This window comes from Poecilia formosa, unplaced genomic scaffold, assembly GCF_000485575.1.
Source record: "Poecilia formosa unplaced genomic scaffold, Poecilia_formosa-5.1.2 Scaffold70, whole genome shotgun sequence".
Classification (NCBI taxonomy): Eukaryota; Metazoa; Chordata; class Actinopteri; order Cyprinodontiformes; family Poeciliidae; genus Poecilia; species Poecilia formosa.
This window is the reverse complement of record NW_006800009.1, coordinates 1,750,196-1,771,741: the sequence shown is the minus strand read 5'-3', so window position 1 is coordinate 1,771,741 and position 21,546 is coordinate 1,750,196. Positions and strand designations below refer to the sequence as shown.

At 40.2% G+C, this 21,546-nt stretch overlaps 1 protein-coding gene across 4 annotated transcripts in view; it reads right to left on the bottom strand.

The window, feature by feature from the left end:
• The window catches only part of LOC103140369 (probable phospholipid-transporting ATPase IH), a 33,969-nt gene extending 13,188 nt beyond the window's left edge, over positions 1-20,781 (bottom strand). For all 4 annotated transcript variants that reach the window (XM_007555487.2, XM_007555488.2, XM_007555489.2 and 1 more), the window contains exons 1-15: positions 20,211-20,781; positions 9,528-9,650; positions 9,200-9,289; positions 8,096-8,176; positions 7,471-7,578; positions 4,820-4,948; positions 4,133-4,236; positions 3,976-4,026; positions 2,934-2,998; positions 2,762-2,843; positions 2,497-2,647; positions 2,197-2,394; positions 1,930-2,103; positions 1,631-1,797; positions 393-464 (exon numbers count right to left, since the gene is read on the bottom strand). In XM_007555487.2, coding sequence (XP_007555549.1) covers positions 393-464; positions 1,631-1,797; positions 1,930-2,103; positions 2,197-2,394; positions 2,497-2,647; positions 2,762-2,843; positions 2,934-2,998; positions 3,976-4,026; positions 4,133-4,236; positions 4,820-4,948; positions 7,471-7,578; positions 8,096-8,176; positions 9,200-9,289; positions 9,528-9,650; positions 20,211-20,249 — 1,634 coding nt within the window. In that variant the 5' untranslated portion in view covers positions 20,250-20,781. The remainder of the gene's footprint in view (positions 1-392; positions 465-1,630; positions 1,798-1,929; positions 2,104-2,196; positions 2,395-2,496; positions 2,648-2,761; positions 2,844-2,933; positions 2,999-3,975; positions 4,027-4,132; positions 4,237-4,819; positions 4,949-7,470; positions 7,579-8,095; positions 8,177-9,199; positions 9,290-9,527; positions 9,651-20,210) is intronic.
• Between the last annotated feature and the right edge of the window lie 765 nt (positions 20,782-21,546).

The following is a 21,546-nucleotide window of genomic DNA, read 5'->3' as shown; positions in this document are numbered from 1 at the left end:
TCAAAGAAGACTTTAGAATCTGAATGCTCAACTTCTCCCTTCTCTCTCTTTCTCTCCAGCTTCATTAAAAATAGCTCACTATCGACAGGCCGCCGCTGACAGTGATGTACGGCCAGGTTGCTTACACAAACACACGCAATGGATCAAAACAGAGAATTTCCATAAAACCTCTCTGGAATTGAACCAGACTATTACTCAGTTTCACTCATCAGTTTAATCGTTTTGATCCGATTGAGCAGGTCTTCTAAGGTCGCAGATTTGTTTTTAATTTTTTTTCTTTTGTATCACAAGCTGAGAGCTAATTCTCTTCGGTCGGATAACGTAAACAGGACTCCGTCAGCTGGATTAATCCCGTTTTATCTTTCGTGGTGTAACAACTTATTAAAACAGACCTTTCGATCTCGTCGTCTTTGTTGAGGATCTCCATGTAGTTGTCCTTGAGTCGCAGATAGGTGTAACCCAGCCTGGCAACGACGGCGGAGGGAAAATGATTAATTAGAGGGTGACAGAAAGAGGTCATGTAAATGAACAGTCGCGTCTTTCGGAGGTGGCAAGACTGAAGTTGCTGTGACGCATGTTGCGTAACTTGAGCTGAGATGTATGTACAGTGCTTGCACACTGTGAAGGTTACAGTGGAAACCACTTGCATACACTATAAATAAGGCACATACCACATTCTTTGTCATGCTGACATTAAATCAGACTAAGCTTTTCCTGTTTTAGGTGAGTTGGGACAACCAACTGCATTTCCATTTAGCCACACTAATGACAGGAAGCATTTTCTGTTACTTTCTTTAAACTCAGAAATGTACACACATACACAAAGATTACTATGCTTTTAAACAATTTGGAAAAATCTACATCGGGGTGTCCAAAGTGAGGCCCGGGGGCCATTTGTGGACACTGGATTAACTGTGTGTGACCCCAAAATGTACTTCAAGAATGATACAACTTTGGCTAGTCAAGCACTTGTGGTTAATGCAGATGGAGACTTTTTTTAGTTATTATTTTTTGATCAGGGTTAAAATTATTACTGACATAATTTTCCTACAATGGAAAATGTAAAGTATGACATTCGTTTTAAATCCAAGGCAGCGTCATGGGGATGTTTTACTGCAAGAGGGACGGGCGCAAACAGCAGATGGCATCATGGGAAAGGGATATATGTGAAAATATTACTGTAAATAACATCTCATAACATCAGCCAGGAAGTTCAAACTTGAGCACAAATGGATTTTCAAAATGGACAGCGACCTTAACCATACCACCAGTTACAGTGATTTATAGATAAGAACAGATTTAATGTCAGTAAAAAAGAAAGTTTTTTTCTTCTTAGTAGTGTGTATGTGAGGTTGATGTGGAACAAAGCTTGTTCAATAATGGGAGATATGAATAAAATGTGTCAAACATCTAAAGAGTGAAAAGTATCAGAATTTCAAAAATATGCTTTTAAAGAAAGAATCCATTCCTAATTTTGCACAATGCACCCAGGACTTTTCTACTTATTATTTAGAAAAAGCTAATCACCCAAACTCAATTCTTTCTTGAGCAAAATGTGACTTTGTAATGTGTATGTGATATCTCATATACTTTTGTTTAAGTTCACTAAAACTTGTCATCATGATGTTACCTTTTCATTCCTTCCACCAAAGCTACTTCATCTGGAGACGAGGAAATGTAAAAGGAAGTGGGCCTGCCCTGATGGATGCCCCTTTTGATGCCGTCCACAGTCTCCTCCTCCTTCACCTGCACCGTGTGGCAGAGACACAGCGCCCGGAAAAACAGATCCTCGTACTCCTACGCACGCAAATTAAATAAAACAAACTTTGACAAAGCACGAATCCTTTTCCTTCCATTTTGTTTTACCTTCTGTTGGCCCATCACATAAAATCTGTGGTTTTATATGTTTAACATATAAAACAAACTTACTCTCCTGTACCCCCCAGGTGAGGAGTCGATCATGTCTATGCTGGAGGCAGCACTGAGGATCTGGCCGTTGCAGATGGCATGTGGGATGTAGACATTGCCATCCACGCAGCATTCAATAAACTCCATGTTGTTCTCGGTCAGAGTGCCGGTCTTATCGGTAAACACGTACTCCACCTTGAAGGAAGTGAAAGCAGCAGCACATTTACATAAAGATTGCATCCAGTTATCTGTGCAGTGCAGTTTGCTTGAGTGTGTCCAGCCACATGCCTGTCCCAGCTCTTCGTTCAGGTCGGAGGTGTTCACCTGGGCTCCCTGCCCCAGCTCCTCATCAAACATCTCCTCATCCCACGTGATGAAATACGACCCAAGAAACTTCTGCATCTCTACAGTGACGTACATGGACACTGGGATGATGTAGTTAAACAGGACCATGAAGGCCAGGAAGTCCGTAAAGGCTCGGATGACCTAGGAAGTGGAGGATGCACGTTATAGGAATGTGGCTTTAGGGGAATTACAACACCACAGCTGCTTAAATGTTGCATCAAATGCGCAGAGTTGGGGACAGACCACGTGGCGCTGGCGCTCGTTTTCAGTCCTGTGGTTGTACCAGGGTTCGTCCCGGTCCGGCGACCACTGCCAGGCGTACTTCAGGACAGTGTTGATCACAGCTTTACTGATCAAGATGAACAAGTACACGATGAGGAAGGCGTTCATCGACCTGCAGAGAGTGATGGAGTGAAGAGGGGTCAGCGCCACGGAGCTGGGAAGTAAACCACTCCCCAAAGACACACTCTAAATCAAGCAGTGGGAAGGCCTCCATCATTAATCTTACTTCTCAACAGCAGAGCGCTTCTGAGATTTAGACTGGTAATTAAGTGCCATCTTGGTCTCCATGCCAGTGTAGACTGCAACAGCTGAGGAGCAGAAAACAAAAATGTTTCTTTTTTTTTTTTCCCCAAAATGTTTACAAATGCTTAACTGCATGCTCAAAATTATTGTAATACCATAAATATGTTGTGTGTTCTTCAGTGTGGCTCCTCTAAGAAGTAAATTCTCAGCTCCTAGTGTTCTGCAATTGTGAAGTAAATTCATTCTTTTAATAGAGTTCAGAAAACCCAAATAATTATTAGCATAGCAGTCAATAATACAGATTGTAATTTACTGTATTTACCACATCTTTTCGGGAAGTTTTAAGAAAGCATCAGGTACGTTCTAGAAATAACACAGTTAAAAGCCTCATCATAATAAACAAAAGGAAGTAACCTAGTAAGTTCAAGAAAGTGCTTGGTAATTTCTTAAAAACTCTGGAAGCCACCTGGTAGCTTACATGGCAAGCTGCAGGAAAGTAACCAGTAAGTACCATGGAGCTCCGCAGAAGCTGCTGGTAAGCTCCACGATACTACTTAGTAGCTTTGGAATATTATTTGGAATACTTATCCAAGTAAGTATATGGTAAGATCAAGGAAAGGAACAAAGAATTTCAGTAAAAGTTCTTCAAAAGAACACATTGAGCTCCAGGAAAGGACCTGGTATGTTTTGGAAAAGTACATTATGTGGTAAGCACAAGAATGTGTCTAGAAAGCTCCAAAAACACCTAATAAACTCTGGTATAGTATGAGGAGAGCTTGATTGATTAGCATTTACATGTTAAAAAAAATCAGTCAGTTAATTATTCAATCAATCAATGAAACTCTGGCAATGCACCTGATAAGTTCCAGGAAAGTAACCAGGTGTTCCCAGCAGAGTACTTACTAATATCAGCAAAGTACCTGATAAGTTGCAGGAAGGTATGCAGCAAACTTCATTGAAGTTCCAGGAAACTACATGATCAAACTACATGAATCATGAAAGTTCTAGAAACGTATCTGGTAAGATCCATGAAGCTTCCGGAAAGTAACCTCTAAGGTTTCGAAAGTTTAAAGGTTGCATTATGTAGTGCTACAGACAAATTTAAATATTTAACCAACATTAGGCTAAAATAAACAAAAAAAAATGCAATATAGATACAATTTTAGGCAATAAACCACAGCACAAACAACTGCCCACCTGGACACAGGCTCCTCTTTGTCCTTGTAAATGTTGATGCGTCCCACAAATCTGGAACAAAGCGGGAAAGCAAAATTAAATCAAGATGTCCATGGCCATAAGGTTACATCTTGTAAAAGGTCTGTGTACAACGATCCATCTACGGGGATACACTCACTTGTAGAGGTCAGGCTGCGGTTGTTCACATTCAATAGTGGCATGTAATGAATCCACCTCCTGCTCCGTTTTAAAGGCCATGGTATCTGGTACAGCGTAATAGGTCTGAGACAAAAAGGTGGCAGAAGGTGGGGGAGCAGAAAAAGAAGACGGGGGGGAAAATGTCACCAAGACACCGACTATGAGGTTGGGATTGATTTGGTGTTTAACTTGGGCAGTTTCTCTAAGCGACCTCAACAATATGTGAAGGGTGCAAGTAAGCTGGTAAATGTTTCAGAGCAGGCAGACGGTAAGACATGAGTCACTATCAGGGATGCCAATAAGTGAGGCTTTACTATAAACAATAAAGTACTGGAGATTTACACTGCACTTACAGAAAATATTGTTTTGCACATTGCTAAAGATCTGTGATATAACCTGCCTGGAAACAGCTATGTTTGAATTTGTTTTTAATAGTAGCAGGAATACAATTTATATTATAACAGCCATTGTTCTGTCCCAGAGGGCATGTGTTGTTGGCTTAAAATATTTTGCTACTTCAAAGATGCTCAATGTAGATGATCACCTTCTCATTCTTTTAAGGATGCAAAACTTCTCGCAATTTCAATGGTTTTAGATAGCAACTTAAATTAATTCGAGTTTAAAATGCGGCTGAGACAGAAAGTCATCACTCGTCTCTTGCCAGCACCTTGTGACTTGACTCCCCGTCGAGGCTGGTGGTGGTGACGTAGCAGGTGCCGTCGTCCCGGCTGGATGAGAGAAAGATGAGATCACAGGGGAAAGTCTCGTCCTCTCTCACCATGACGATGTCGCCCACCTGAAAAGGAGAGGCACAGCAGCTCTCTTGTAAAATAACAAAGCAGATGTAGTAAGATTAGAAAAAAATATGTAAAAGGAAAACAGAAAAGACCTGTGGGTAACCGTCTGCTCCTCTTTACGATTCTTTTTTTTTTTTTTTTCCAAAGGAGTGAGAAGTTGCATAACGGATTATGTGAGCAGAGCAGCTTAAACTCGGATAAATCCTGTCTCCACGGTGACCGTACACATAACACACGCTCTCTGATTTATTATGATTAATGTATTCATCATTATTCCTACTCCCAGCGCACGCTCTAATCCTTGCTGTTTGATCTACGGAAGAGAACAGAAAATGCTGGAGGACAGACAGACAGCCAGAACAAAATTAATAGAGAGACAGATGAAAGCTACACTGATGGAAGAAATCTTGTTTTTTTTTCTTTTTTTTTGAAAGTTGCATCACCTTCACAAAGAAAAAAAACACAACTAAGAAAACTACTGCAATGACAGGAGCAACTATAGTGCTGTGCAACCTTTTATTGCCTGGCAGCTATGGTGAAGCTGTATATTCTGAGCTGACCCTAAACGTCCCACACAGTCTCTGCACATTCACAGCAAGCAGCAGCCGCAGCAGAAACTAGATGTACCGGCGCTCATTACCTACCTGCTGACAAAATGGATCTACAAGTCTGAAATATAGCAGACCGAATCGATAGATCTGATGAGCTAGATCAGTCACATTAAACAGTCTGACACTGTTTTCATTAGATCCTTGGATGGTGGGGAAAGGATGTCTCCATGGATAACAAGCAGCTACATGTGTCAGTTTTTAATGGCTTTAAAAAAAAAAAGTGTTGGAAGTCAGCACTGTTCCCGTTACTGGGAAGCAGAACTTAACTATATTATTACAACCAGTTTCTACGTGGTTGTTTATGGGCAAAACATTGGACTTGGGTCACCAAATAAGAGGTCTTCAAACATTTAAAAACCACTTCTGGAAATATTTTTCTAAGGCACCATACTGAAAGATTTTAAAATGCTAGTAAAAAAAAAAAAAACAGCACCTTGATTGATTGAAAGATTCCATTTAACTATGCATTATATTTTACTCAGAAGTTAAAATTTATGAGTATTAAGTTCTATAAAAACAAAAACCCATCAAAGATGGTCAATATTAAAAGTTTGAGAGGAAAAATCTGAGCTCTCTCACCTGCAGTAACATCAAAATCCAGTATGGCAAAACTTTTGTGATAGCAGCAGTCGATAACCATTTACTTGCACTTTTTTTCACGTTGACATGTGATAAAGTCTTCACAGAAAACTTGAAAATACTTTCTCTTAATGAATATTTTGATCCCTTCAGTTTATTAGATCTGTTTTTTTTTTTTGTTATTTGAAACTGGGACTTAGTTGTTTGAGGTTCCAACATCAAACGAATATAAACAGCATCTGAAGAACTGCAAAGAAGAATGGGTGAAACTGCCTAAAGATATAGGTGTGCTATGTTTGTAAAAGTATAAAAAAGGAAATCTTTAAAAAAAAAAAAAAAAAGAAGAAACAATCCTTTCTTTGGAGTACACCAGCTGTTATTACCAATTTATAATGCATTCCAAATCAAGATCATTACTGAGGTACAATATTCCTTCCAAAAGTATTGATGCCCTATTAACTTTGTCACGTTCTTTCATATTAAAACCAAAAACACAAATGCTTCCATTTGGGGTTTTATGTGTCAGACCAACACAAACTAGTGCACAATAGTAAAATAAAAAGGAAAATGGTGCATGACTTCCTAAAAAAACACACAATCCCTAAACACAACCCTCCCTAATGTGAAACATGGCGGTGACAGCATCATGATGTGGCACCGGCTCTGGGTTTATGGGTAGACGGGTGGATGGTGCTGAATACAGGGTGAACCTGTAAGAGGATGCCAAGGAACACTGAACTTGAACCAACAAAAGGTGGTCCTACAAAGGCTTTATTCAGTGGGACTAAATGAAAATGTTTGTCACACTTTTCAGATTTTATTTGAAAAAGATTTTGAAAACCGTGGCCTAGTTTCCTTTCACTTCACATGTCTTTACTTACTGGTAAAAGTACTCATAAAATCCCCCCCAGAAAAAACCAGTGAGGCAAAACGACAAAACGTTTTGTTTTGTCGTTTCAATTAGAGGTATGAATGAATGGCTTTACAAGGCGCTGCGTTAATAATTCAATCACGAAGAACACAATGTCGTATCACCAATGACTGACCTACTCCTCATCAGCGATAAGAATACGAGGACGAGAATATCATGATTTATGAAATACATTGTTCATCCTTGGAGAGAACGTTGCACGAGGGAATGGTCTATAAAGGTTTTACATCCAATAATTGGTCAGAAAGACAAGGAAGACAGCCAGAAAGCACTGCAGAGAGGAAAGCAAAGCGGGAGAGGGAGATACGGCTTTAGAATAAAAAAAGTGAGCATTGCAGCAGTGCAGCAGTGTTGCTTTGTGGCCTCAGGTGCAGCGCCGGCCTAATGAGGCCATTCTTACCCGTAGTTTGTGACTCTGTGTCCTCACCACCTTCTCCTGCTGCACCACGTCCACCGGACACTCGTTTAGGGAGCAGTCAGCTTTGTGTCTGAGCCAATCTTCATAGCCCTGACAGAGAGGCAGCAAGACAGAAATAGGAAGCAAATTTGTAAAGGTATAAAATAAAAAAATTAAAAAAAGATGCTTGTGCAGAGTGCTGGAGCATACGATCCCAACAACTGGAGGATTTCAGACTCTGTAATAAGTTAGTATTGGGCTCCGTTTGCTTACTGACCCGTTTCCTATGTTTTAAGTGAAAATGCCACGTTTTAGATTAATGTCCCGTAAAGCTCGGACGACTTCATCTATCACTAATAGCACCCCATCTCTCACTATTTGGAGATGTATCTCCCAGAGCCACGGGATCCTCCGCTCAAGTGATTAACAGAAGAGAACACTCATTATCATATTTTTCACATCACCAGACTTATTCAATAGTATGTCCTCTCACCAGGAGAGGAATGTGTGCATACGGAAAATGGAGCAGCTGCAGATTGGTCTGGAGAGAGTGTGTGTTTTTGTTTGAGGCCAGTAGTTATTGGGGCGATATTTCCCGGAGACTGGAGCTCATTTGTGTCCGTCCTACCTGTTTTATGGCGGTGACGGTGATAACAAAGAAGAGGGGCAGGCCGCTGGTGACTGGGCTGGTGGGGGTGTCGATGATAAGCTGCGAGGAGAAAGGACAAACGGGAGGGAGAGAAGAGGGGGAGGTTGAAGAGGGGACAACACAAAGAGGAGGAAGGAAAATATGGAGTGAAGCTAAGCTGGGGTCGGAAGATGAAGCTCATAAAATTACTGATAGAGCACCAAACTTTGCATCTATACCATCGAACTGAATCCATTTACAGGTGAAAATAAGCCTTTTATCAGAAAAAAAAAAAAAAACAGAAATCAAACAAAGATTTTCCTTTCCTCTGTTATTAAACAATAGAAATCCAGCTGGTGTGTCACACCCAGTTTCTCACGTGAGAGAGTGCAAGATTTCACATGACACTGGTGGAAACGAACAGCCCTGACTTGAGGCAACTGCTGGTTGGGAATTGCCAGGATTATGTCTGAAACGCACATAATGAGTCCAAACGTTTCTACTTTAATTGTGCAAAATATGAGTTAACTGAGTTGTTTTGTTACACAGACTTCGTAACCTCGAACTAAAGTTCTACGAGAAGGTGTAAGGCTCTTTTTGGTCATAGTCAACAGCTGGTTGCGCTCTAACCAACCTACGATTCAACAAAGGCTGTCTTAAGGATCCTTAAAACAGCTCAAAAACCATCCAGACATGTCGATAATGAATAGCAAAGAAAGAGGAAACAGTTCCGACACCCTGGACTCACTGAAGGAGCCTAATGAAGCTAACAAAGGACCGGCTATCGCGGTGCAAAGCATGGTTTTGTAGCTCAAGTATTTGGCTATCAATGTGAAACTAGCACAGCTTCAATCACAGAGTTCATCTGTCACAATGTAAGGAACATTTGAAGTTTTTTTGTTTTGGGAAAAAAAAGCATCTTTAGCAAAGTTTTTGGTTATTTCAAACACAAGCTAACGTCATCCAAAGTAAAGGCAATGATGTATCTGAAACAGGTCATTTCAAGTAACTTTAGAGATGATTTTTTTTTACAAAACCAAAAGTAGACTGTGTTTTATTTTGCTTTTTTAAAAATTTTTTATTTAACTCAAAGAAAAATTTTACCTGGACCAAAAATATGACCAAGAAGTAGAAGTTAGCGATTCTTCTGAATTGCTCAAACAGGTTCTTGGGAATGAAGTTCCAGAAGGTGTACTGTGGAACAGAGAGAGAAGGGGGGAAATAAAACTACTGATGCAGTTCGAGAATCAGTGGCACATCACAAACTTTCTCTACGCCAGAGAAAACATGTACAGCTTGACAGGAGGAAGTCGAGAGAATAGTTTCCTTTTTCAAAAAATGTGACAGAAGACATTACATGGTTGGCTGGATTTGAAACAGAAAGGGAGCATGAAGATAAACTATGCCGTGGCAGAGGCTGGGGATCGCTCACCTTAGAGGAGACGATGCGGTTGTTGGGATAACGCTGAGGGATGTAGGCCTCAGCTCCCGCAGGGGGTTCTTTATGGCCGATATACACCGTCCGGCTGTCCACCCAGTTCTCCTCCCCTGCACACTGACAATGAAACGGGAGAATGTCGGGATAAAAAATAGCAGCACAGAGACAAAGAAATGATTAAACTAAACTAATCCTAAAGTCTGTGCTGTGCTCCATTATGCTACCCATTACAGCATTGCTCAAATGTACAGCACTCAATGCAAAGCCAAGGAAAACACATTGGATCCCATATGGAACAAGCTGTATTACAACAAAACATCTCCTTGGAGAGTTTATTCCAGGGAATTAGATCAGCAGATACTAACTCTCACCCTTCATTAGGCAATACAGCACTATTGTGGCAAGATATCGCCCCAAGAATAACAAAATAATAAAGACTTACGGCCTGGGGCGGCGCAAAATGACTGACAACGGTTAATGAAGCGAGCCTTACAGAAACACTGATCAAAAAAATAAACAATGTGCTCTACACAACATAAGCAATTCTGCACTATTTTAGTGAAGTTATGTTAGTCCAAATTAAGTTTCCCACCTTGATGTGTTTTAAATATGGCTTTAAGGGCAACCAGCACATTCTTGTGAACAGACCGAAGTGAAATAAAGGCATAAATTACTTGGTGAAAAGCCCACAGCCACAGATCTAAACTTATCCACCGTTTATGAACAGGAACGTGCCATGAGGTAAAAATAGTGATGTAGTCGATGCTGTGAGCCGAGTTAAGACCCCACCAAAGCATTAGTGAAGGCAACATGACCCCGGTAGACACTGTGAAATGAAAACTGACAGTGGAGCAGAACGAGCAGCAGGAGCAATAAGAGGAGCGGAGTGCAAAAGTGAAAAGAACAGATTATGACACCACAAACTGTGAAAAAGGCACCGAGAAGGAAAACACAGAGAATGTAAACTAAGAGCCTCTACAGTGCCTAAAGTATGGACAGTGAAAAAAGCACTATTCACATCCCCTGAACTTCTACACATTTTAAAATCTACTAAACAAAAAATTCAATGTGTCGTTTTATTTATATTTTATGCGATAGATTGACACAAAGTAGCCCAGAATTATAAAGTGGATGAAACATTATTTAAGTTTCTTTTTACAATCACAGTTTATATCCAGCTCTTCTCTGAAAGCGTCAGTGGTGTTTTTAGAAAACACTAGAGATCACGAAGACCAAGAAACACAGCAGACGGGTCAGAGAGAGAGCAGGGAGAAGCTTAAAGCAGGGTTAGGTTATACAGCAACAAGCACTGTCCAATCCATTATCCTAGTATGGCGCTACTGCAAACCGACATGGCAACCCACCTGAACCGACAGGGCAAGAAGAGCATCAATCAGAGAAGCAGCCAAGACGCAACTCTGGAGGAGCTGAAAAGATTTACCGCTTGAGGAGGAGAGAGTGTGTTGACATGAAGGCCATATTGCACAAATCTAGCCTTCATGGAAGAGAAAGAAAGGCATGGCTGAAAGTAAGCCATAGCAAGCTTTGTTTGCAATTTGACACAAACACAGCAAACATGTGAAAGAAGGAGTTTTTTTGTGTGCGTGTAATTTTTTCTTTTTTTCTTTTTACAGAAGTTTAAAAGCAAAATGCTTTGCGTGATGGAAAACCACTGCAGCTTGAAAACAGCACCAACACAATGAAACAACGAATGGTGAGAGCATCACACTGGGGCGGTAAGTGTCTAATTACAAAAGTTATAGCAGTTTATTAGATTTGTGCAGAAAAAAAAGAATAAAGGACAGGGAAATTAAAAGATGTCACTGTTATGAGTCACTTTGTACTGCTGAGTTGCAGTAACATTGTCAGAAGAAGATAAAAATAATATTTAGAGTTCATTAAGAAATACATATTTGGAAAATTGTGTTCAGGCAGTTGTCCGACCCTCAACAACATCTACTTTGGTATAAATACCACAAATTTGCATTCTGTTTCAGAGGCTGTAAAACACTAGGTGTGCAAAGCTGGAAGAGACAAACCATAAAAAAATGCAGCAATAACCGCAGTAAAAAGGTGACTAACACAGGAAATCCCCCCAAAATACCACAATTTGAAAATATTCAGAAAGGGCATGAGCCTCAATTTTAACATTTCTATACTTAATACACAAATTGTCATTTCTGTCACTCATATCCTCCCATTTCCGTCCACACGGCTCTCTGCCTTTGTTCCCAGCGTCTCCTGGCAGTGACTGTCACACCGTGACAGGGAGGAACTGCAGCGCAGGGATTGAGAAAGACAGAGAGGCTGCATTGTGGGTTTTAGTTATCTGGTCATTAATTCCCACTGATCTGGATCAACCCTCATCCCAGTTTCCCCTCTCTCTACCTCAGGGCTCCAGCTGAAAAATTGGCTTCCTGCTTGGTTGCAGGACATGGAAGCTTTGTCTTTATCACCAAAGTGGGCTGATTTTGCATCAGCATCAATCATCAGCAGTGACACGATGTCCGTGATAACAGTGAAGCATCCCACCACTGCAGCTCCCCTACTGCGCTGTGACTTGGCTCTCTTTAGCTGGTTAGTTTCTGTTTGAACGCTGGAATTGCAAAGAGACAGCAGCAGGAGGCCTGCTATTTAAAAATTCAGAGATGTTGCTATAAAAAGCAATGAGAGTATTTCTAGTTCTGGCATGGTCTTTATTTTATCTGCATGCTTTAGCAGACAAGATCCCAAGCCTACCTCAACTCCTTTCTGTTGCAGAAAGATAATAAAAGATACCCGCCATTAACTGGCCAGATTAAGCCATGGTGTCTAAGACTTCCTCCACTGTAGGAGACCACAGCACGCTGAACAGGGATCCCTCATTAACCAACAGATCAAATTTCCCCAGCCGAGCTTTAATGGACTCCTCTTGTTAACGCAGGATGTATAAACACAGGAAAACGGTTACGTAGCACGGATCAGCGCCGCTCTGGGGTTTAACTCCTTCGAGTTTAAAAGATTTAAAGTTTGTTTTTAATAAAGTTGCTTTATATAAATTTACTTCATTGCAATTTCATTAAAGTTTTTTAAGCTAGCAGATCTCTAAAAGGTGAGGGGAGCAAACAGACACTGCTATAAATACAGACTTTATGCAATCATGGTCAATGGAAAGAAATGTAAGTTCAGTGCGTGATTTATTGGTATTATAAGCCAAGCAATCATCTGAAGCTTTCCCATTTACTGTTCCTGTTTGGGGGGCGGGGGGGGACACTGAAGAAACTATGATAACACTCCCAAAGCTATAATAGTCTTGATTTATGTCAGTATATTTTATTCAGTTATATGAGAAACAGTTTGTTTACTGACACATTTATGAGTTATAATAATTGGCACAGCATGAATAAGGGACAAAATAAATGTGAATGGTTTACACATGATCATTTTCCGTTTGTGCATGAAAAAGATGAGCATGGAGTGTGCAACACATGTTTCTCCTCTGAAAGCACATATTTACAAAAGACACGTGTTTGGGTTATTAATAATTTTAAAGTTAGACATTTTTGATTGCAGTTATGTTCAATAAATTAGAATATGGGTTCTCCGCTGAAAACGTATTTGCAATACTATGTTTTAAATCCTTATTTAATTCTGAGGCAATCTCTTTCAGGTTATTCAGTTCAAGTTTGAACCACCTAAGATGTTAGATTTTGATCTTCTCTATGTTTAGAGAATATCAAAAACTCAGTAAAAACTACAAAATAGACCTCTGGTTTACCGCCAATTGAAAACTGACTAAGACACAAACCTGAGCACCTTTTGCTCAGGTGTCATGGTAACCTCACAGTGTTTGGAAAACTTAAAACTGTGAAATTTGACACAGCACCTAAAAAGCAGATAAAAGAACAGGACATTAACCAGCTAACAAGGATACAGATGTTTCCCATTAACACCACAGTTAACACTTTCGCAACATCAGACTAAGTCTGCAAGTTCATGCATCAAAGAAACAAGACTAAATGGAAGACACTTATTATATAAACTGTAAACTGAGTACGACTTCCCTCCTTCATCTGTTGATGTGAAAATGGATTTAAAATGAGATTATCAAGGTGGGACCAATGATGTGATTCATGCATTAAACAGACCGAATCTCATTCTCTTCGAGTCGGGTGACGTCTTTGGTTGTTGGAAATTAAATCCTGGGTCAGTTCCTGTGGTTTATTAACACAGTTTGCAGAGGGAAGTTGAAAGCTCTTTATTTTTTAAGCTGCAGACCATGAGCTAGTCAAATTTCTTTGTTTTTTTCCCTCTTTTTTTTTTGGACTAAACACTTTACTGATCTAGTAAAATGTTGCTAAACTTCCAAAGTTTGTTTCTGCAAGTTGCCCAGCATTACACCAGGGTAGCTGTCTTGATTCTCCACAGGAAAAAAAAATGTTGCCATCTCACACATCATCTTAAAAGTGTTACACCTAAAACAAGGTATTTTTCATCTAGGTTGAGTCACTTGTGACTGGTGTTAAAAGCTTCAAAAATTACAATTGTTTTCATGAACATTGAAATCCTGATTATTTAAAACAATCACTCATCTATTAAACTCAAATTACATTGAATTGACTTTAAATTAAAAAAGTATGATTAAAATGCAGATTATTATCTAAAACATATGAAAATCAGCTGTTGGGAATGCACAATATATCAGCATTAGAATTAATAATGACCGATATCAGACATTATTTAACATCAGTACTTGTTAATAACTGGAGAGATATTAACAAGTGACGTGTATGTCTTGTTGTCACATGTGCTATTTGTTTGGTCATGTGACAGTGGTAGTAATGCAGGATGGATTGGTTTAACTGAAGCAGAGAGGCAAGGTCGGTGGTTCTCATCATTTTTGCCAATATTAAAAGGTAAGAGAATTATACTTGATATATGTAATATCAGTAAATATAACTGATATCTGATATTTACAATATCAGATATTACAATATCAGATATCATTAATATCTGATATTGATAATGCCTTCTGCTTAGACATCAGCAGAGTGCAAAGTTAAAACTGTACACCCAGTGGGGAGAAAATCCACCAAAAGCCTGACAATGACGAAATACCTGAGACAAAAATCAAAGGCTGAATATGCTTTTGAATGTCAACATTTGTATTCAGATGATGTCCCAGCTTTCTCCCTCACTTGACTCGCTCTGATCCAACAGTTACGTAACTCCTTAATCCAGCTGTGCCACTTCTCCTCACTCCCCCCGCTCTCTCCGTTTTCCCCTGCCACCGTAATCTGCATTCGAAAAAAGCTCTCATTTTGACTGCTCTTGACGTCAACGCGCTACTACCGGGTTGAAAATGGCTCTCAGAATAATAAAAACAGACATTTGAGCCTTGCTAAACACGTCAAAATATTACCCTCGATCACACGCACTTTAGTTAAAAGATCGTTTTCCGTGACGTTAAAGGCCAGCGGGAAAAGCTCAGACCAAGCACACATTTTGCACGATTTTGCCACCTACAGGTGCTGTCTCTACAGAAGGGCCCCTTCGCCATGGGGTGCACTGGACAGGAATAGACCACCCTTAACCATTAGTCGCAGTGACAAACAGCAATGTACTTCAGCAGACAGTGTCCTGGCTTTCAAAACATGCCTTTTAGTTTATTTGCCAACTTTTCCGTGAGAGGTGACTGCAGGCTTGCTTTTTTTATTCAAAGAAAAGATGCAAAGATGTGAACACAGAACTGAAACTAGAGGTCAAAGTTCAGATATTCATCAGCTTAACCTGCAGTGACACCCACCAGCATTTTCAAATACAGATCATAACCTTATAGAGCTCTCAGTCTGCAAAAGTCTGAGGCATTGCATCATCACTGTTAATACCAGACAAGAAAAGGCTCTTGAATAGAGTTGGACAGACGTCACACATGCAGCGCGGGACTAATATAAAAATCAAAAAACGAGTACCAAACAACACAGATTCAAATTTTCAGCTTCGTTTTCTCATCGCCAACGTAGATTTGTCAACTTTTTTCCTTGCACCGCTGTCTTTAATGTAGTAAAACGGCATCCTTGTCCTGGCTTGATGGCCACAGTTGCAGTAAATACAAGTGTTGTATTTTGTAACGACTCCTCTAGCTCTTACAATGAGAAAGCTCAGGTGAGTAAGCATTTTCATGCACCCATTTCCTGATTTTATAAATATCAGCGCACATCGGATTTACTTAAACACCATGTTTTAGTCTCTTTCCCATTTTGAAGAATGGTTAAGAGAAATGGCCCTCCGTGTCACATCATATTTATACATCAGGGGAACAGGAAATAGTGGATTGGTATTTAAAGGTTGCTACACACAAGGTGCACCATATTTAGAGGCTGTGGTGCTCAACGTGGTCATCTGAGGTGTGATTCCTGGCCTCAAGCCTTTTGGTGCATGTCCACCCTCTTTTCTGTCTAAACTAACTGTTCAATAAAGGCCACAAGTACCAAAAAAAAAAATCTTTAAAAAAAGTTCCTGCTCACTCTGAACAGCTACAATATAACTGAAACGTTTATGTAACGTATATCTTTTTATTTTAAAGAATGTCTTAGTCAATAGTTGTTTGCAGGGATTTTGTTGCAAACAATTATTTTTTTTTAATGCGAGATCTTGATATCCTCACCCACTCATTGTGCTTAAATAAAATGTGATAATACGTTACTGCAATGAATTGCTACTTTAATTTTAAGCTCTTTAATAGGATTGTCAATAAATGTTTAGAGCACTGTAAATGATTCGGTTTTACTATTTATTTATTTTTTTTTACTGAATAGATTTATTAAGTCAGACACTATTAAAATCCTAGTCAAACAACTTTTTTCCCTCGCTAGCAAAATTTGAATGTCTACAAAGCATTTCATTTAAATAAAATATGTAAAATGTCTTGACAAACTTAAGAACCGACCATAAAATACATTCTTCCACCAAAAGAACAACATGTTCCAGTTCTATCTGAATTAATGGGTGAAGACAGGGTGACAAAATACAACTTTTAAGACCTCAGACCTGCTCTATCTGGAGTAAGCCAGACTAAATTAAAAGACCATCCTTTAATGGCTGAAGTTGATTTATTAATTCATTACTAAGCTGCATTTGGGCTGTGACCTTGATGAGAACAGACTATTCTCTCTGTCTGAAAAGGCTTTGACTGGACTGCTCATTACATTTTAATCACCTTGCATGATGTAATGTTTGTTCTGCTGTGTAGGCCCATTACAAGAGCATCTGCTCAGAATATGGGTGCGTTGACGGAAGGTCCCGTACATCATCCCTCCCTCAAATTGTAAATCAATATCTCGATAATTTAGATAAAGATTAATACCTTGTTGGGTTAATAACGTTGGAGGATTTGTCAGGATGCAAAGGCAGCGGGGTGAGAGATGCGGGGCGTGTTCAGTGACCCATTTACCCCCTGCCTCCTCCTGCTGCTGCTGCTGCTGCTGCTCCCCCCTCCTCACCTCACTGTGAATTTCATTTCCCTTGATGCTGGCTCGACTTGAGCATCGGTCAAGCTCCCTGTCGCTCACACAAACGTAAACATCGGGGGGCAAAAAAAATGTAGAAAACAAACCTGACCGTCCCAAAATATGTCATCTCATCAACACCGGGGTCTGTCATATGACCAGGTAAAAGCGTCGGAAATGTGTGAAAGAGCTTCACCAGGCCCTGTCACAGCGGGTTTCTCAAACACACTATGTTGTTTTTTTCTCTCTCTCTAACTCAGCCGCCCACCAGCCAGCTGCTTCCCGTCCTGCCAGATAATCAGAGGTTGCTGAGGGCAGCGACCCATTCAGGCCAGGCCACCAGTAATGTGGCTAATGTTTACAGATCAGCTTTACACGGATGTTGTTTAGCGGACATTTCCAGTTTGCCACAAGTATGCGCTTCTCTTCCTGGCCTTAACAGTTTCTACCTATACGGGAGACAGAGGACAGCAGACACGTGTGGTGACGACTGTGAGAGAGGCTTGGAAAAAATGTCTCACAAAAACTTGTTAAGTTTGGTTTAAGGGACGCTAGGTCAGTCCACCAACAAGCAGCCCATTTTTTAAAATATGGCAAGATAAATTATGCGATATTGTACGACATCATTTAAAAAACGATAGTCTTAAGAACATGTATTAAGCGAGCGTGCGTGAGATAAGCGCACACTCAACACTTTATTCTTTGTTTACAGAGATATGCGCTCACATCAGTCTAACTGCACGCCCAGTTCAATGCATGAACTATAAACCCGGCTTGGTTTTCACTGTTACTGGTGCATGAAAAAAATCCTTACAAGAAAAGCCTGGTGGGGGGCATCGCTGTTTTACTGTATTGTATTATTGTGAGCAGAGGGAATTCAATGTTTGGTTTTAAAAACTATTTACAAATAAAAATCTGAAAAGGGTGCCAAGCAATGGTATTAATCAATCTTTACTCCGTTACCTCTAAATAAAATCCAAGGCAACAAACTGCGTTCACAAGCCATCTTAGACAAACTAGTCCATCTGTACAGTTGTTCTGCGAAGGCTTCAGGGGTTTATTCAAGACCATTAGCAAACGAACAGCATTATGAAGACCAAGGAACACAGCAGACAACTTCTCTGGAGTTTAGTGAAATCCTTCATGTCACATGTGTAACTCTGCACAGATCAGGTCGTCCTCACAAACTGTGCAAAAAAGAGAGTAGTGACCGAGGTCACCAGAACACCTCCGACTATGCTGAAGGAGTTATAAGCTCCAGCAGCCGAGACGGGGAAGACTCTGCAGACAACAACTGTTGCCAGTTTTCTTGACCAGTCAAAGCTTTAGGAGAGACTGGCAAAGAGCTTAAAGGTATGTGGGAGATTCCATGGCAAAGTGGAAGAAAGTTCTTTGATCTGATGAGACCAAAATGGAGCTTTTTGGCCATCAGGCAAGACGCTATGTTTGGATGACATTTGTAAAGGAGATAAAACGAATATAGCAAAATATAGAGAAATCCAGGACAATCTGTTTCCATCTGCGAAAGAACTACAGCTTCAGAGAACAGCTACCCAAAGCATCCAGCTATCGCTACACAGGAAAGGTTTGAAGACAATAAGGTTGATGTTCTGGAGTGGTCCAGTCAAGGCAAAGACCTCAATTCAACAGAGGATTTGTGGTAGGACATGAAAAGGGCTGTTCATAGATGATCCCCACACAACCTGACACAGCTTGAACAAGGACAAGTGGAGAAAAATTGCAGCGTCCAGATGCGCAGCTTGACTCTGACCCATAGACGCAGACTTCATGCTGTTATTGCAGCCAAAGATGTATCTAAAAAAAAAATACATTCACTTATTTCATGTTACAGATTCCTATCATTATTATATAGAAAATCACTTTTCACTTTGACATTAATGGTTTTTTCTATTTTTTATTTTTTTATGCCAAAACAAGATCATGACTGATTTGTAACGGCAATAAAAAGGTAAAATATACTGCATTAGAGTGGCAAGAATAAATCCACTGATGAAAGAACATCTTGTTGAGTGTTGGCTTATGCGACACAGGTATGCCTTGTTTTTTTATTTGTTTTAGACTGATTTGATTAAAGTGTTTATTACAAGCATGTAGTCATTTTTGCATTTTGTTTTTACAGTTCAATCATTGTTTCCTGATGTTCTTTAGAGTTTTTTTTTCTTTTCTTTTTGTTAGTTCACCCAGCTTTTGGATTGTTTGTTTCTCCTTAGTATTTGTGAGGGCAGACTATTTTTCAGTTTTTTTTTTTGTGCTTTTATGTCCTGTGTCTCATTTTCGGGTCACTTCCCAGAATATAAGCATGTCGCCGTTAATCTTAAATATCTGTGACCCGATCCTGTTTGTTGTAGTGTGATCTTGGGTTTAGATTGCATGTAGTTATTCTGCAGTGAATCAAGAGCATCATTAGCTTGCAGTGAATAGTTGTTTTGCAGTGTTTTATGCGGGTTTGTCTGCCTGAAGGGGTGTTTGAATTCGGGTCAAATGTTATTGGACTGACAAAGGACTGGATAAAGTTAATGGGAAACCCTTTTATTTGTGTAATTGATTACTGGCTTGGCGGAATCGTAACATAAGCATACTCATGAGCTAAAATGGCCTAGTCAAAGTCCAGACCTACTAAAAAAAAACATCAATTTCAACTAGATTTGCAAAGTCTCAAATTACTTGAAAGGTGGTCCAAGGTAATTTACTGACTCATAGGGACATTAGACAAGCACACATTTTTGTGATTTTTACTCCCAAAACTTTTGGAAGACCACATACCCTTTCCTTCCATTTCAAAAGTATGAGACAGACTTTAAAGTTTGTAGTGTAGGAGAAGAAATGTGGAAAAAGTCCAAGAAGGTGTGAATATTTTTGCAAAGGACTGTAAACGAGCCAGCAAAGTTCATATGTGTCCAACACACACCCCCACAGTTACTATTGGATCTGCAACCACCGGCACATTCTCATTGAGCTCCACAAAAACAACAGTCGGGCGCCTGCCAAAGCCGATCCACTGACATGTGCATCACTGCAGATGAGCAAAGCGTTTGTCATTCTGCGTGTCACCCACCTCTAGGGAGGGGGAAAAACCAATGCCAGGCTAGAAATAAAACATCCGTAACAATCTGCAGCACATAAAAACATCGGATATGGAATGATAGTGTTGACAGACGGCGGCCCTTACGTATCTGCTGATGATGTTCCGGAGCAGACTGAAATCCATCCTTTGAGACAGCTCCCCGGCGGCGGCGGCGGCGGCGGCTACAAACTGCGCGACAGAGACGTGTCAGCAGCTCTCCCTGGATCTTCGTAAGCGCTACCTAAAAGAGCGGATGTTTCCAGCTGGATCCATCTCTCGCTCTCTCTGCCGCCACCAGCGCCCCTGGCGTGTCTGTGATTGTAGCGAGGAGCGGCGGTCTCTCTCTCCCGAGTTACTCCGCTCCTGTGATTTTCATGGCATCCCTGGAAGACCCACACAGCTCCCCCCTCGAGCCTTACTCCAAAACCGTTACTCCAGCGTCGCCCGCCACATTTCAGCAGGATTTCTTTCCTCTGCTCCTCAGCCGCTCGTCTGGTTTCAAACCAAATAAAGGCTCGTAGTGTTGTGGGTCCAGTGTTTGATAAAGTGCTTAATCCTGAAACAGATGCGTCTTGGCGGAGACCGAGTGTGTGTGTCTCTCTCTCCGTAGTAAGAACGGTGGCCGTCTCTGTGTGGTGCTGTGAAGCGTCAACTGCGCGCACTCGTCAGATGACTGCGCGGCGCATGCGCACATGCGCTCCTCAAATCTAAAATTTAAATAGCTCTGATGCAGCGAGCACCTGCTCATGTGGAAAAAGAGGATGGCAGACATCCGACTGCAGTGCATTTTATCTTTGCGCCCAAGAGCAAATCACATAGCGCTCTTTGGGAAAGAGCAAAATAAATAAATAAATAAATAAATAAAGTGAAAAATCAAAATAATTTTTACTGCATATTTTAGCTCTAAATTGGTTTGTATATTTATGGATAGTAGTATGAGGAATGTTTTACATTTAGCCACATTACAACCATGTGTTTCAATATATTTTAACTGCATTTTTGAACAATTAAAAGTATCAACTTTCACTGTAACCACAGCAGCAAGTCTTTTTGGGGTTTGTCTCCATAAACTTTCCAGACTTAACTTTTTTCCTCCCTATCTTCCTGCAAAATACCTTCATATAAGCTCAGTCAGACTGGAAAGAAGCAGTTTTCACGATTTACAACAGATTCTCAATTAGAAATGGGTGTAAAATTTGACAGGGCCATCCTAACACATGAATAAGCTTTAAACGAAATCATTCAGTTCAATTTAAATCCAGTTTATTTATATTGTGCCTCTTCGTTTAATCTCAAGAAATTTTAATCCAATCATGCAGACAGATTCCAAATCATTTGTAGTTATCAAACAATGCAGTCAAGTTGGTAAAACAACTGCAAATAATTGGAGAGTAGTAGGCAAAAGTAGTAGAATGGTCATTTTGTAATCCAGCAGCATAAT